General features: G+C 41.7%; 1 protein-coding gene across 1 annotated transcript in view; it reads left to right on the top strand.

Moving 5' to 3' along the window:
- LOC124605288 (cytochrome P450 4g15) overlaps positions 1-18,150 on the top strand; it is a 45,485-nt gene that overhangs the window by 10,988 nt on the left and 16,347 nt on the right. The window contains exons 2-6 of the mRNA XM_047136868.1: positions 7,419-7,525; positions 11,090-11,180; positions 11,425-11,607; positions 11,751-11,820; positions 13,763-13,889. Of these exons, the coding sequence (XP_046992824.1) occupies positions 7,419-7,525; positions 11,090-11,180; positions 11,425-11,607; positions 11,751-11,820; positions 13,763-13,889 (578 nt within the window). The remainder of the gene's footprint in view (positions 1-7,418; positions 7,526-11,089; positions 11,181-11,424; positions 11,608-11,750; positions 11,821-13,762; positions 13,890-18,150) is intronic.

Raw genomic sequence — 18,150 nt, 5'->3', positions numbered from 1 at the left:
GCACTGTGCAAGCTGGTGGTGGCTCCATGATGGTGTGGGCTGTGTTTATATGGTATCGAATGGATCGTGTCGTCCAACAGAACCGATCACTGACTGGAAATGGTTATGTGCGACTACTTGGGAACCATTTTCAGCCATTCATGGACTTCATGTTCCCAAACAACGATGGAATTTTTATGGATGACAATGCACCATATCACAGACTCACAAGTGTTCACGATCCGTTTGAAGAACATTCTGCGCAGTTAGAGCGAATGATTTGGCCCCAGATGATCCGACGTGAATCCCAACGAACATTTGTGGGACATAATCAAGAGGTCAGCTCGTGCACAAAATCCTGCACTGGCAACACTTCTGCAGTTATGGACGGCTATAGGGGCAGCATGGCTCAGTATTTCTGCAAGGGACTTGCAGAGCCTTGTTGAATCCATACCACGTCGAGTTGCTCCACACTACGCCGGACATAAGGAGGTCCGACACGATATTAGGAAGTGTCCCATGGCTTTAGTCACCTAAGTGTATAATTAAAGTCAACAGTGGTTAAGAACTTATAAAAATTTTGCCTTAAAATACCTGTTAAAAAGTGACAATCAACAAATATAAGAATGAAATTCAAGTGCTGTAATTTCGTGTTGCTCAATGACCTGGTGCAATTTTTTGCATTGGACACACTTCTGCAACTTACGTGTCCCGAACATACCCCAGTAGCTCTACTGGAAAAAGGTGACCTATAGTTCAACGTGGAATCCGAATCACGTGTCGTACCTGGCGTTTCCTCACAAGGATAGGTTAAAGGCACACTGAAATGTTGCATGGTCTGACTGAAATTCAATTCCGAAAGATTTCTGGTTCCAGGCACGCGCTTCACCACTAATCTCTCAGAAAAGCGAAAGCGAAACATCAAAACACAATTTCTGAAGTTCCAGAACACTATTCAAGACGAAATTATTTGGGATTATCTATTGAGAGCAAGATTTATAAAACTAGGGTAACAGTCGTACATATTTGAGACTTCCAAAAGACGTGCAAGTTCCAAGGAAACATACAGGGTTGACCTGAAATTTCCAGCCACCTTACTGATATGAATGGTGCGACTGGTTCCTGTGTACGTCAGAAGAACCAGTCTCTGCGTTTTTGGAAGTTGTTTTTCGATCCGTTACTCTCTGAGAACTCTGTAGTGCAATTATGAGTGTGCAAGGTTCGCCATGTCACCGCGATGCTAGGATCTGGAACGTTCGGCTTGAGGATGGAGGAACAGGCTGCGCCTTGCTGGCTGTTTTTGCACGCATTGTACCTGGACGCTAGCTAGCGCTTCCGGAAAACGTCGTTGTGCAATATGCGGCCGCTGAGGAGCTGTTCGTATGTGTGTGGTCGCCACAAACGCTAGCGAGAGCCAGCATTGCGAGCCGTTGGCCAAGCGACCTGCCCCGATTTCACTGGCTACAAGAGCACTCTGTGCCCCTCTCACGTCCCTCAAGATGGACATCAAACGACCACTGTCGTTTCCACGCACTGTTCGCTGTACTCGACAAATTTAAAGTGTCTACGTGGCTGAGATTTCCACGACTAGAAGCCTACGTTATCGTCGGAGATGAAACACTCCTGTTAGGCTGTTGTGCCGAACAGTCCAAAAATAAGTAATTAGATAAATAAAAGATTACGAGCTGGCATTATAACGCGCAGAAAATAGGGATGATGTTTTCTCCCCAACGTGTCAAAACTAACAATGTATTGAAGTTTTTACTTGTCATACGTTATCTAGAGCACAACAGCATTGGATCAAACGTCTGCTTAGCTTCTAATGGATGCTGGAATACAAATACGTCATACACTTTTATTAGTGGATATTGGATGCGCAGCTTCCCAAATAACCTTGCCTTCGGGCAATAACCACCACAAACGAGGATAAAGGTTGATACAGGAAACGAGTGAGGTGGCGCAATGGTTAGCATAGTGGGCTTTCTGCTGGGAAGACGACGGTTCAAATCCCCGTCGAGCATCCAGATTGAGGTCTTCCGTGATTAACCTAAATTTATTTAGGCAAATGCCGGCATGGTTGCTCTGGAAAGAACATGGCCGATATCCTTTCGCAATCCGAGCTTGAGCACCGTCTCGAAAAACGCGCTGTCGACGGGACGCTAAAACTCCAACCTTCCTTCCTAAGCATACGATGTAGATCCCCTTGGAAAAAGGCTTCCACTGTGTGCCTGCCATCAGGGCTAATGGAGCTATCAAGTTTGTCGTGTACTTGCAGTTCCAAACAAATTAACTGAATGTCAAAATACAATTAAGTTTCAACAGCGATTTTAGTTCTAATTACGTTTGTGAGTTATGCTGAGTTAATTACCACCCACCGCCCACTCGTTAACACTGTTATGGAATATACCAGAGGAAGGAAGATTAGGATTTAAAGTACAGTCGACGACTAGATCATTAGAGACGGAGCACAAATTCTCATGGAAGAAGCATGAGAAAGGAAATTGGCCGTGTGCTTTTGAAGGAACCAGCCCAACAATGCAGCACACCCCACTCACAAGTCTTGCCTGTCTTTACAATCCACAGTTAATTCTGTATTTGTTATCTGTTTTTATTTTTCAATCTGGCCGGAATACTGACTTACTCCAATTGGGTACCCTTTATACCTCTAAATGTCCAAGTGCCTTATTAAGAGATCAGCTCCTAACACATCTGCTCCAGATATAACGGGTAAAACGCACTTCTCGTCTGAGTTCCTAAATTGTTTGATAAGTCAGTGATAGTATGATTCACTTAAGTATCAACTTCTTCTTAATGAATTATATAATATTAGCTGTTGTTTCACACGTTAATTTAACAGATGCCCAAGACCAACAAAACAAATTTCGAACTCATTACATACGGCACTATGTGTCACATTCTTTTGAAGGCCTTGTTGTACACAGAAACATATCTCCCAATGCATTAAATCACAGTGTACAGCAGATCCTACGCCGTTCTTGCTGTTTTATACGTAGTTTCAGGTGACTAAAATCAAGACGCCCAGTGAACTCCCGGGCATCGAACTACACGAGACCAGCTGGACAGACGTGTTTCCCATTAACAAGAGACCAGTTTATCGTGGTAATATTTCGCCCACTAAACCGCTCTCAGGGTTAAGGCAATATTCAAGACGAACCACTCTTAAATTCTGCTGTCTGGGTGTCCTTGGCTGTGGCGAGGGTGGCACGTCATTCTAGTTTTGATCTCAAAAAACGGGTCATAACGCAGCAACTTTTCTTGCTGTGCCACCGTGATTACCTTAGTCACGGCACAACCATCCCCCTACGATTGCCACAACACCATTGAAGAACGTATTCACAGTCTCTGTACAGTAAGTTACTTGTGTCTCACTGCCGCGACAAAAGGACGTGGCAGAGATTGTAGCGTTAATTAACGAGCTGCTGTTCTTTATTTCTCTGAAAATTTCAAGAGCCTCATGCTGTTCTCTAGACCCCCGTCGTTGTTGAGCTGGCATAAGAGAAAGATTTCGACGTCATAATTTCAAATAACGGTGTGGATTCTGATGCACGGGTGTATTCTGGGTATTTTGAAAAACTGAGAGATACAAACAAAACCATTATGTCAGAGTATCGTTAAATAAAGTCGTCAAGAAGGTTAACAATACCGAAAAATAATCTCCCTTCTGATTGCGATCGTTTGTAGATTACTTAATTTTGATAAGTTGACTTTTTATTTGGGGAATGTCAGACATCCCATGACAGTTGTAACAAAATTTATTTGCGCCACACACCTGGAAGGCTCAAGCGTGGCGCCATAATTTTTATACTGCATAATGGTTGTACTAGGGGCGGGAGGAGGCGGGAAGAGGATGCGTGGAGGTGCGTTACAATGTGAAAACTAACTATCTCACTGCATTTTGCACACAATAAGTGATATATCTCTCAAGTTACAATCACTTTTCGCACAGCTATGTAGTCACTAATATACGTTTTCTTATCATATTGTGTTTAAATCTTACATTTTTATGGCTTATACATTTAAAGTACTAATAAATATTATATTGATTTTAATTAAATCTTATTTCTGAAATTATCAAATAATGAGTCGGCAGCTACTAAAAATGCATTTTTGATAATTTCACCGTCTTCGTGCAGTTTTTTATTCTGTGCGATAGTTCTTGCAACGAAGAATGATGCCTCAATTGCTGCTTCATTCTTGTCAAATGGCTTTAAAATGATGATTGTGAGCATTAAGTTTGAATTTTAGCTCCCTTACTTCCTTCTTTGGAGCACAATCCAGTGGGATATCCTTTCCAATCCATGACTGAACTGTTTTGAAGTGACCTTTTACATTTCCTTTTTCCCATCCAGGTACACTTGCACAGCACAGTAAACACATACATTTTCCTTTATAAAGGTGAAGTTCATAATCGGTTTCCCATACCGAATGCAAGTGATAAGTTTTTTGCTTTATGCTTGAACACGCCATCTTCAGAACAAATTCAGCTTAGTATCAATGCGTAAATCACACTATTACGTTAGGAAACGGATGATGTACACACGAAAAATGTGAAGTGCATAACCTCACGCGTTACAGTCAACTAAAAGGCTGGCAGTGTAATATTCTTGGCTGCCTATGGCAACTGCGCGGGAGAAACAATCAGTGCGGTCTGACTTCAATGGAGCAATCCAGGTTAGCCAACCTGAAAGTTTCCGCCATCCACCGAAAATATCCCCGAGAGCTACTAATAGCACGCGATTGACGGTTTGGCGATTACTGCTCTAGCTGATAATATTTCACCGTCTTGGTGATCGGTAGCGGTAGTAGCTGCATTAGAAAATAAAACTGTGGGTCTTTCTTCATTGTTTTTGTTTTTATTTCTAATTTTTGGCATCGGTTTGTAGCAGAAGTATCATGAATACTTTGCAGAAGTCATAGCAAAGCTATTGGATGAAAATTCTGCCCATAACAATGAAACAAAAAGTCATTTACCTGCAGCAGTTTTATCACTACTTTGAAATACGTATTGACGTGCAAGTATTACGTACCACTAATAACAAAAATAGGGGATCCCTATTCCGCTGGGAGAGCCTTGTGTTGTGAGAGTACATCAAGTCAAAGCCGGTTACAGGGGAAGACGCTAAATCATGGGTCTCCAGCACTTTATTCTTTTTTCTCGGTCTGGCCCGTCTGATGCGATCACGGTGTGGCGTGCAGCGGCCACGGTTTCACACTCGACGACTGACGGAAACGTAATGAAATCCGTACTATCATTAACGCAAGCACAGCGGGCCTCGTTGCCAGTTCTTCAGAAAACAATTAGGTATGCCAACAACCGTAATGGACCGTTTCTTAAGATGTCGCTTTGGTAACTAGAGCGCTCTGGTGATACTCTCGCTCCCACATCCAACGGAACCTAACGGACACAGCACGGAAAGTCTGAAAAAGTCTACATACCACTTGTTACAACACATGCCTGATGTCATCGAGAACCTAAGAAAACACTCTCGATGCGGCCTCTAAACGTTTATGAAAGACAACACGGCTGTGTAGTAAATAACGGACGATTAACATGCAGTAGGAAGAAGGCACAATTTAACCTGCAATTTAACCTGCAGTCATGAGAATAGACTTCCGTGTATCAAGCTTCTAGCCAAAGAAAAGATTAATTACATGTTTCCATTATCCCACACGTTTCTACACGGGTTCATGATGAGTTAGTCAGCGCCATTTTCAGGCAAAGACAATTCAGATATTATTAGTATATGTAACTCTCTGGCGTTACTTTTTTGTTGTCGTGGACAGTGATTTTTTTCCTGAATGCAGTAACTTTTCTACTGCTTTTTTATTTTTCGTTCTATAGTGTCACTATAGCATTGCCAAGTGTTCAAGGGATACGTCACTACATTGTATGAACAATAACTACATACACTGAATAATAAAAAGTATAATTAAGTTTCCTGGTTGAATAAAACTGTGAATTAGACCCGGACTAGAATCCAGAAGCTTCACCTACCGCTTCCGAATGATCTACCGATAGAGCTACGCAGGTACGATGCATGATCCATCCTGACAGTTTACCATCCGCCAAATCGGCGCATATTCCGCTGTAAGTGACAATTCATTCAACAATAATAATTTTGCACATTAAACTCTACGCTCCGTGCATGATGTATTTATCGTTATTACATTAATTTGCAAGATAAACTGACAAATGCTGACACAACCGTAAAGGGTAGGAGTCCATACATTTCCACCGCAACGAGACACAACAAGACTGAGTCTCTTGAATGATGCAATCCCATGTAATGCGAATATCGACGATAAAGCGGCTCAGGAGACAGCAGAGTGCAGGTCAGTAATGTGTGGCTGGTGCAACGTCTTTGGTCATTCTTGTCGTAACTGATGACTGTGGGTCAGTAGTACATAACTTCAAGAGGAAGCAGTCTCGAATTTCAGGATGCCATGAAAGCAGCAACATGCAGTACTTAAAATTCTGAAACTTCCTAGCAGGTGGGTGCCGCACCTTCGCCAGAAAGCGGAACCATACCTGGTAGAATTGAGGCTGCGAAGCCGGGTCATGTTTCATGGCTGGAGAACAAAGTCGGTAAAGAGCATTAGTCACCAAAGACAAGCTTCCAGGCTCGAATCCAGGTCGGGCAGACAGTTTTAATTCGCCAGAAAGTTTCATAACAGCGCACACTGGACTACAGGGTGAAAGATTAATTCAGTACAATATGTTTCGGAACAGTACATATGTTTTGTAAAGGTCTGTAAAATTATTTAAATCACAGTAGTGCCCCTGGGAAACAGAAAGAAACATAAAGTAGGCCTCAGCGCAACAAATGTAATCAATACTTGCGAAAACATATGTACTTGAATAAGATGCTAGTTTAGAGCCACTAAAACGCATCATAACGAGTTGTAATTTGGAAAAGTGATGTTAGTGACTGATGGTAAGAAATCATCTCGCCATTTGCGAGAAACTATAGGAAGAAAACAGCAAAATTTAATTTGAGGATGGCTGGACCAGGTAATATTTTTCTGTCTTCATTACAAGAACGTTATTTGAAAACCACCTTAATTTTAGTAAGATAAACCAACAAGTAAAGTTAAAAGTACATCCCAACAAGAAACCGCTATAAAATGCATCGTTCAATATTGACCGTCTCGAATTAGACGGACACCTGTTGGTCGCAACATACCGTTAGTTTCTCTGCCTTTTACTTTGACCAATCGTACTCTAAACATATCTGTTGAGTAAATTCATAGAAGAAGAACACTTTTTCTTAGCTCATGTAAAGTCCTCTTGCCACTTGTACCATACTGCCATTAGACAATTCGCTTCTTGTGATATTTGTCAGGAAAATAGATAACGTGGCGGCTTCCTGATGACGGCGTGGCTGGCTAACGCGACCGCTTGTGTGTTGCTGTTGCAGAGATCTTCGAGCGAGTGTACACGATGAGCTTCGAGTTCGGCAGCGTGGTGAAGACGTGGATCGGGCCCAAGCTGCTCGTCTTCCTGACGGACCCACGCGATGTGGAGGTGAGTCTCCGCGGCTGGCAGCTCGCCACCAGCCACTAGGCCTCAGGCACCGCCTCATGCATTATGGAGGTGCTTACGCACTTTCCTTCTCTTCCTTCGCGCTTTCAACCCAAGGTTTGTTGCCGAGCAACTACCTGCCTATTTATACGGCCTTTTCAATTTATTCCTTCTGGCTGTCGCAGCAACAGACATTAATGCACAATAACAAAATCTTTCATGTTCACAGAATGGTCGTCAAATCTTGTGTTTCCTTTGACTGGAGTACACTCTTTGAAACCCATAAGGTAGGAGCGATAAAATACAAGTAGTGAAAATTTATCTACAGTTTAACAGAAACAAACCTTCGGTTGTAAGAATCGAAGGACATGAAAGGGAAGGAATAGTTGAGAAGGGAGTGAGATAGAGCTGTAGCCTATCCTCTATGTTATTCATTCCGTAAATTGAACAAGTAGCTATAGAAACCAAGGAGAAATTGGAAAAGAGACTAAATTTCAAAGAGGAGAAACAAAAACTTTTGCTGATCGCATTGTAATCTGTCGGAGACTCCAAAGGCCCCGGATGATCAGTAGAAAGGGATGGATAGTAATTTTCTTTCTCTCTATTAAGAACCCATAATAATTTTAGGTGGCGCACAGATACAGTGAAGACTAGATATCTATCAATGAAAGTCGGTCTACTCTGTTTTGATTTGTTAGGCTTTTATTTTCGATACGTGTTTCAGAATGAAAGCTCCATGATCAGGGTTTTCAAGATTCAGTAAAGTCTTCTCCTGGTGACCTGTTGAAGCAGTAGGTGAAGCAGTCGCTTCTGCGTATTGTGAGAATCTGCTTCACTGATAGTCCACATCGTAATTCCTGTAATTCGTTTATTCTTCATTGTACATACATCATCAAAAAACTGCAGTAACAAAACACTGAAAGTAAACACCCTACACACATTATCCTGAGAAGAGGTTATAAAATCCACCTCAGCAAAACTGTAACTGTTGGAATGAGGTCGAATTAAATCAGACAATGCCAGGGGAATTAGATTAGAAAAGTGGAAGATTAGTAACACTTTTTGGGCAACAAAATAACTGGTGACAGTTGAAGCAGACGGAATGTTAAATGTAGACTAGCAACAGCTAGGACAGTGTTTCTGAAAAAAAGAGGAATCAGTTAATATCGAACGTAATTTAAGCGGTGGGAAGTATTTTCGGAAGGTATTTGTCTGGAATGTAGCTGTGTACTGAAATGAGATATGAGTGATGAACACTTCAGACGAGACGAGATTGCAAGCTTTTGAATCGTTATGCCACATACACTGAGGTGACAAAAGCCAAGGGATACCTCCTAAAATTGTGTCGGAGCTCCTTTGACTGGCGTAGTGCAGTAACTCTACTTGGTGTGGAGTCAACAATTCATTGGAAGCCCTTGCAGGAATACTGAGCCACGCTGCCTCTACAGCCACCCATAATTGCGAAAGTGATGTCGGTGCAGGATTTTGTGCACAAACTCACCTCTTGATTATGTCCCATAAATTTCCGATGAGATTCATATCGGTCAGTGTGGGTGACGAAACAATCTGCTCGAATTGTCTAGAATGTTCTTCAAATCAATCGGGCACAACTGTAGCCCGGTGAATGACATCGTTGTTGGGGAACGTGACGTCAAAGTATGACTGCAAATGGTCTCCAAGAGGCCGAACATAGCCATTTCCAGTCAACGATCGGTGGACCAGAGCGCCCAGTCTATTCCCTGTAAACACAGCCGACACCATTACGGAGCCACCACCAGCTTGCACAGTGCCCTGTTGACAACTTGAGTCCATGGCTTCGTGAGGTCTGTGCCACACTCGAGCCCTGCCATCAGCTCTTACCAGCGAAATCGGGAATAGTTTGACCAGGCCATGGTCTTCCAGTCGTCTAGGGTCCAACCGATATGGTCACGAGCCCAGGAGAGGCGCTGCAGGCGATGTCCTGCTACTAGCAAAGGCACTGGCGTCGGTCATCAGCTGCCACAGCCCGTTAACGCCGTATTTCGCCTCACTGCCCTAACAGATACATTCGTCGTACGTCGGGCACTGCTTTCTGCGGTTATTTCAAGCATTGATGCTTGTCTGTTAGCACTGACAACTCTGCGCAAGTACCACTTCTCTCGCCCGTTAGGTGAAGGCTATCAGCCACTGTTATGTCCTTTGTGAGAGGAAATGCGCGATATCTGGTATTCTCAGCATACCCTTGACCCTGTGGATCTCTGACTATTGAATTCCCTAACGATTTCCTAAATGGAACGTCTCACGCGTCTAGCTCCAACTATCGTTTCGCGTACGGCCATGAGCACATCGGAAATCTTTCCACGTGAATCACCTGAGTAGAAATGACAGCTCCGTCAATGCGCTGCCCTTTTATACCTAGTGTAAGCGATACTACCGTCATTTAAATATGTGTACATCTTTATCCCATGTCTTTTGTCACCTCAGTGTATGAGAGCTGGAGATTTGATGGATAGATTGAAAAGGAAGAAAGGAAGCTTAGAGTTTGACGTCCAGTCGACAGCGACGTCATTAGAGACGGAGCACAAGCTCAGATTAGAGAAGGATTGGGAAGATAAACGGGTACCCTTTCAAAGGAACCGTCACGGCATTTGCCTTAAGCGATTTAGAGAAATCACGGAAAACCTATCCCTGGATGGCCGGAGGGTAGATCGAATAACTAAGGAGGTACAGAATCGAATTAGGGAAATAAGATATTTATGGCATAACTTGGCTCAAAGAAGTGATCGGTAGATCGATAGGCAGAAAGGAATTGCCAATATGGTAATGGAGGGAAGTGTGGGCGGTAAATACTGTAGAGGGATACCAAGGCCTGTGAACAGTAAGCAACGTCTGTACTGCAGCTACGTGTGTGAGAAACTTTCTCACACATTCATTCACATTTTCTAGCATTTCACAATGCTGAATCATCTGAAATGTTCATCACATTTTTCTTGCGTCGTTGTCGCAGTTAAATGCGTTACAGTAATGTTCACTACAAAGCATCTCGGGAAAGCAAAAGATTCAGGAACGATTTCTTTTAAACTGACAACAATAATGATAAATGATTAACGAAGTTGTTATGTTTAGATTTATCCAAGATCGTATTGGTCGCAAACCTGGATTATTGGCACTTAATTGAAACAACGATGATCAGTAAACGTAATTCTTGTTGACTATAAGCTACCAGTATCTTGGACCAATACAGTATACTTCACGTAACAGCTTTGCAACAGAATTAACAAGCGTAATAGGAAGATTTTATGTAGCCTTTTTAGTTTTACATGTTCTGAAACGCTGAAAAAAGTTTCTACTTGTATTGCCGGACTCCGACAGTTGCAACTATAAGGCGCCTCATAATTAATTATGGGAAATTTACTTTACTTGTTTGTCTTCTTTCATTAAGAAAATGGGTTTCAAACTCAAATAATGACACTCATTTCATTGAAGTAGTCTCCAATTTTAGTTTTCCAATCTTCTGATGTTAGAATTTATTCAGTAGTTTTGAATGAAAAATGTAATTAACAAATCTGTTTTATTCGCGTGTTGCAGCTGATCCTGAGCAGCAACGTGTATATTGACAAGTCTACAGAGTACCGTTTCTTCAAGCCTTGGCTGGGAGAAGGCCTTTTAATCAGCTCAGGTACATCATGTGTATTTCCTGTCCGTTTTTACCAAGTAACGGCAGATCAATATATCTCACAGTAATAGGGGACGTTACGAGACTAAAAGTGTTTCAAAACTTCTCGTGACAAAAAAGTTTTGATTATCATGATATTCAAGTTGATTTGAAGACAAAGTAGGGTTCAGTGCATTTCTTTATAATAAAATGGCACAATTTCGTCAACCACGTCGCTTGTTAATTACATCATAATTCAATTTTTCAGGTCAGAAGTGGAGGTCACACCGCAAGCTGATAGCACCCACTTTCCACTTGAATGTGTTGAAGTCATTCATCGATTTGTTCAACGCTAACAGCCGCGATGTTGTCAACAAACTGCGCAAGGAAGGCACCAAGACTTTCGATGTCCACGACTACATGAGCGAGTGTACCGTCGAAATCTTGCTCGGTGAGTGCTCTCATGGCATCGAAGCTCCGCCGTCCGACTATGTATGTCTTGCAGATGGTTAAGTTTAGGTATTTAATAATGAAAGTGAATGATCGAAAGTGAAGACAGATAGTGAATGCTCGTTGCTTGTTCATTTTTTACAGAAACCGCTATGGGAGTGACCAAATCGACACAAGATAAGAGCGGATACGAGTACGCTATGGCTGTAATGAAGTAAGTATTTTTCCGGCAGCTGTCACGATCCAGTTTCGTTCCCGAGACTACAATTAATAACCACTGAAAATGAATATATGTTGCACTAGAATTACTCTACAGATCCCTCGTTCGATAAAAGAAAATATATTAACTCTACTGACAGACTTCTAGAGCGTATTCAATGAAGTTTGTAGAGTGGTCAGTTACAAGGAAAAGGTGGCCACAAATGGATGGTTTCCGATGTCGAATTTGTTGTATTAGATTTATAATGTCTCTCCAATAATACATAACAAACAACTACTCACTTAAGTAAAGTTTTTGTAGCGTATGACACAAAGTTCTAAGTTTTAACTTTTTTTCTTCTTCCGCGTGGTAATGTGCAATTAACACTCGTCAGCCTTATTTTCCTTTAAACTTAATGAAGATCTTATTATGACACTAACCGAAACGTAGTTACAGATAAAGAAATATATTAAGCGGTCTAGACGTCATAATCCGCAAAAATCAACAATGATTGCTGACTAATTTACGGAGACTGCTTCTTTTTCTTAATATTACCGATAGATCATCAAGTACTCACCGCGTCCTAACAGCAGTAAAGTCAAGTCCATATGAACAGAGAACCTAAAGAAAAACTACGTGAGCCAACCAACGACACTCGGCAAGATGTACAATTTTGTTACAGTGTTGTTCAGCATATGTTCTGCTATTGTTTCTTTAAAACGACTGTTTAAATGTCAACATCTTACGTGATCATGATGTTCTGAACGGTGATGGATCGTGTTCTGTCATATTGGCTCTGTATCTGACAATAGCAAAATAACTGACAGTTAGTTATTCACAGGAAAGTTACCACAACAATCAGTCAGAAAATGGGCTTCCGTCAGGTAGCCAAACGGTTGAATCCTTTTACGTTGCGTGCTTTGTTTCTCCAAACTCATTTAACCCAACAGAAAGCCCAAAGATGAAATTTAGCAAGGGAGTGATAAGGTTACTAAAGTCCTTTAATTCAAGCTCAATACTGCACATTGACATGGTGCGCGTGAACGCAACAAAGAGCCTCACAGCTGCAGCTGCCGCAGCCATGTTGCACAACAGCGAACTGACATCAATACCCCCCCCCCCCCCCTTTTCTTATCTGGATCAGTTGTGTTCGATCATCAGTTGCATCATTATTATGGTCCAGCTGCAGCTCGCAGGAGACTGATGTACAAGTGCCATAGCTGCTGATACCCTACCAAACACTCCTGAACGAATTCTCAAATGATCTTCCCCCTCCCCTTTCTCCATTCTCCACGACGTCATCTGGCATCCGAAGAGCATTACAAGGACTCTTTAATTTCTAGTAAATTTACAATTAACTATTGGGTCACTTCCAGGTGTAAGACTGCTAAAGAGATTATCTCACTAAAATTACAGGGCAAAGACGTATTGGGTGATATAAGCCTTATCAAATAACGCGTAATGCTTCAAAATCTAAAATAACAGTGGCTCATTTGGTACATTCTGTCACGGCGCTTAATGTTATAGTAGCAAACTTGTCACAGCGTTTAATGTTATAGCAGCAAACTACAACAGTTAAAGCTTCCAAATTGATTCTCACTACATTTCAAAATTTAAAGTAGCCGCTGTATTTGTCATCACTTTTCAGCAACTGCCCATTTGTTACACAGTGCCTCAGTGTCTACGTAATAACGAAGAGGCTCCTTTACGAACTTTATAACAATTAGAAAATAAGGCATATTTACTGAAAATTATACGTGAGAATTTGAAAAACCAAGAACAATATTTTTAGGGCCTCAGCATGTAACACATTTACACTGTGTCACAACTCAAGCGAGCCGTATCTCGTCTTTCTGATACATAGAAACAAATGTGCCACGTCTTGCACTAATCGTTGCTCAATCGGCTGTCGCATACACACTGTGCGTTCCAATGATAGGGCGTTTCTCCATTTCAGAATGTGCGACATCCTCCACCTGCGCCATACCAAACTGTGGCTCCGTCCCGACTGGCTGTTCAACCTGACGAGATACGGCACGGAGCAGGTCAAGCTCCTGGATGTCATCCACGGACTTACAAAGAAGGTGAGTATTTTACGTAATTCGTGGCAAGCGTAAAACATAGAATCATATAAAACGATAATATGCGTAATCAGACGTCGATACAGGCAATTGTCCTGAGACGCAACACTGCACTAACTCCAGAGATACGAACGCTCGTAATTTGTAAAAGGTGCGCATAGTGACGCAGAACCAAGATTATAAATGACGCGAAACACACTACTCATGATAAAACTATCAATATGCAAAATATACTTGTATTAAGATTTTTCGTGTCAACCTATGGTCATCCTCCGCACTCTGGGCCCTGCACTCTGGTACAACTGTTTCTCAAACGCCTGCTTTCTGGTACTGGGACACTGAAGTCACACATCCCTTTAGTGTAAGATGTAATCAGAGCCTAAAACAACAGTCTTTCTTTTCTTCTTGTACACGAATAGTCCTAAAAATGTGCAAAGAGTAAATCCACATCTTTTTTTACCGTCAAAAAATGACAATTTATAGTTGTTGCACGTATCCGACTTCAGAATCTTTCTCATACAAGTAGAAGCAACAAGTGAAAGAAAACATACGAGTTTGCTATTGTCTGTAATAAACCTCCCATTATGAAACAAGGCGTCCATGACAAATGCTCGCGGTGAAATCCGTAGGTGAGAATCATAGAGGTAAAAATATCAGGATTTATGTTCATGCTCTCGCAAACCAAATGGAAGGGCATTAACATTGAGGTTCTTTTAGTGCGAATTACCGTGTGACGCCAGTGTACTTCGCGAATAAAACAATGCATCCGGCGAGGAAAGAAATTAACAAAGAGACTACTGTCAGTTCGCCCTGACCTCGATAGCCTTAACCGGGACAATCCTACAATGTCTCTTACATGATAATGAGTGCTGTTGTTGTAGTTAGAAGTTGGACTCACTCACTTAGCAGAATATGTTGGCATCTGTAGAACAGAATGAAATTTTCACTCTGCACCGGAGTGGGCCCCGATATTAAAACTGTGTGACGGACGAAGTCACACCACACCAACTCGGGACGTTTGCCTTTCGTGGGCGAGTCATGAGGACGGATTGTTAGTCGTGCTTGGGTAGGTCAGTTGGTAGAGCACTTGCCCGTGAAAGGCAAAGGTCCCGAGTTCGAGTCTAGGTCCGTCACACAGTTTTAATCGGCCAGGAAGTTTCATCCGTAGACCACGTAAATGTAGGATTAACGTTCTGTAAAACAACAAAACTGTTGTCAACCTGAATGTTTGAACACTGCAGTGATTTACTTGGACTGGTGCTATTGGACGTAGTGCGCCCTTGCCTTCGTCAAACCTTCGAACCAACATACCTAGTCAGTTGTGAGGGGACCTACAATTTAACGTGAATGCCTCACGATGGTGAATATCGACATTTTCCACAACATAAATTATTGTCAGTAGTGGTGAAAGAGATAATTCCTTGGATTGACTGGGGATCGAAGCCAGGACCTATTTGCCGTCTGGCTCTTACCCACTGACGTACCAAGTCAAACAAAAATTTTATATGGAATACACACAAATAGTGGGCGTAATATTGATATTTTATGAAATTGCGTTATTTCACTTATAGCTGTGACGGTTAAACGTGTAGTATGAAATGTGAGAATTTAAACCGTTTCTCTTGTGGAAGCTGAGTGTTCTCCGATTCCGACCTCCCACCGAAATAAACCACTGGCAGTACTTGGAATCGAACCTGTCTACACAGAATGTCCGCGTTAGACACGATGGCCGTTCAAATACCTGCATTTTTTTTTTTTTTTTTTTTTTTTTTTTTTTTTTTTTTTTTTTTTTTTTTTTTTTTCGATTCCTTCCACTTCTTCAGCCTCGCCTTGCGCTTGCCACAATACCTTTTTTCGGCCTTTGTCTACGAAAGCGGAGAAGCATATTCGTCAGAAACTGAATACGCCGGCTTATCTCTCATCGCCACTGTCATCAACCTTTGATAGACCCGCGGTATTTGAAATTTTTATTGGGGTATCATTGAACTGAAATATAACATATGATACTTGATGCTAATAATGTACTTCATGAAACCATAGTAAGAACTCTCCAAGACAACAAAAGTGTGTTAACGTAGTTTCGATAGCATCATTATTTCAGAGCCATAATTTTCTTACACAGATGTTAATAGCATTTTTTTGGTGAAATTGAGTATGGTGACCAACAAATATTCCAGCTTGTTCGCGCTAAGGAAAACTAATCGTCTGGTACACCTTACGTTTCCTACACTATCGTTAAGTCAAAAAACTCAGAGGTATGGCGCGTTATAGTATTCGGGGTCCCGCTCGACGAAGTACATAAATTCATTGTGGTATTCACTAAAGATATGCTCGGACGTTCACTAGAGATGTGTTTAGATGTACTTTTTACGAAGTTAACTCTTATTTACTAGTTAATTTTCGTGTGGAGGCTGTAAAGTCGCTATAGCTTCTCTATAAGAGAATATTCATATCCAGTGAACGTGTTAACGGTTCCCTTCTGTAAAATACCACATATTCGCTTTCAATCGTTTATGGATATTCCAATACCCTTTGAGAAAACATGTTTTCTACTTAGAACTTACCATCTGATGGCACGTAAACTGCACTCAAATATAAACATATTCTCCTAAACACTTATCATAATGCCGGCCGCGGTGGCCGAGCGGTTCTAGGCGCTTCAGTCCGGAACCACGCGGCTGCTACGGTCGCAGGTTCGAATCCTGCCTCGGGCATAGATGTGTGTGATGTCCTTAGGTTAGTTAGGTTTAAGTAGTTCTAAGTTCTAGGGGACTGATGATCTCAGATGCTAAGTCCAATAGTGCTCAGAGCAATTTAAATTTGAACTTATCATTATGAGTACCAATGTCTGACATGTCTAGGATGATCCGTTAACAGAAGTGAGGCAATGAAGCATACTTTTACACCGTCTTCCGCAGCCTCCACTGTGATTTCTACACATACAAACGCCATGAAGTCTGCACCCTATCTTAATATGAATAATTCATGCAACAAGCGGTACAGTGACTAATTTAAGCAAGTGACGGGTTTCTTGCCCTCTCATATCCAAAACGAATGTGTCCATGAGTATCCCTTGTGAGCTAGCAGCTGTCTCGTTTTCTTGCTGGATACAGTTCAGGTAATTCTTGCAATAAGTATTAGACTGTATGCCTCTTTCATTGCTTTGGACAGTGAATACCATACGTCGTTCGTTGCCATTGGTAATCATTTAGTGAAGCTCCTAATACATATGTGATGTCCGTGGTCAAAAAGTGGAGAATGATGCGTCTCATTTCTGCACCAAACTGAACTCAGCCTACTCGAGCTACACGCAAATCATCTTACCGTAAACTGTCGAGTATGGATTTTATTCTGATGAGAAATGTATTAATAAACCAAACACTGGCAGCACAATTTGGTGTACAAATTTGGTGGTGCCATTTCATCATGATTGTTCTATGACTTGCAAAGCTTCGATGAAGTATTGCATTCTGTTGTAAATCCAGTTGGGCAATTTCCTGAAACTGTCCTCGTGCTGTCCATTAAGCCAGATGAGCATACAAAATGAGTGACGTTGCTGCTAATTGGTCTCCGCGATGATGATGTGAGAAGCACGTGATGTCTCCGTAACAAGCAACACCTTTAGCTATTGCCACTTATTTGCATCTTATCAATAGCATTAAGGGAACCCTTCGAGGTAAATAGCATTGTTTCTTATTTTTGTGGATAATTTTCAAATGTACAAAACACTTCACTAGCAACCTAAACCGCCTCTCATAAAGAATGGGCTTCCACCTGGAAATAAGAAACTACGCGTGCTATAACTTCTCCTGTAAACTGCCATTCCGTAATTTAGCTTACATATCAATCTGGGGCCTTAAGCTGAGAGTATTGCATTGCCGAAGCAGTAATTTCTGCTTTTCGTCTATGGAAAGCTTTATACTATTAAGCGAAATTTTATTTCAGAATTTACCAGGGCAGTGGTTGTCACAGACAAAAATTTGCTCTGGTGCTAAAGTTTTTACAGCACAGGTTATGCGGGACCTTGTAAGCTTTGAATTGTTGTAAAGTGAAGGAAGGGATTCTTGCTTGCCGAATGGGAAGGCTGCAAATAATAGTCCCACCTGTTTAATTTCTTGGTAGGGCTGGCTTTCATCTTATACCACGGATAACTATCTGTTGCACAAGTAGCACGCTTAACATTATCTACCTAGCACTAAGTGCCAAATCGTCTGAAATTTAATGAAGAGTAATTATTAGCCTTAGACCCTATCCTAGGAGAAAA

The sequence above is a fragment of the Schistocerca americana genome, chromosome 3 (genome assembly GCF_021461395.2).
Source record: "Schistocerca americana isolate TAMUIC-IGC-003095 chromosome 3, iqSchAmer2.1, whole genome shotgun sequence".
In the NCBI taxonomy this organism is placed as follows: Eukaryota; Metazoa; Arthropoda; class Insecta; order Orthoptera; family Acrididae; genus Schistocerca; species Schistocerca americana.
This window is presented reverse-complemented; position numbering and strand designations above follow the sequence as displayed.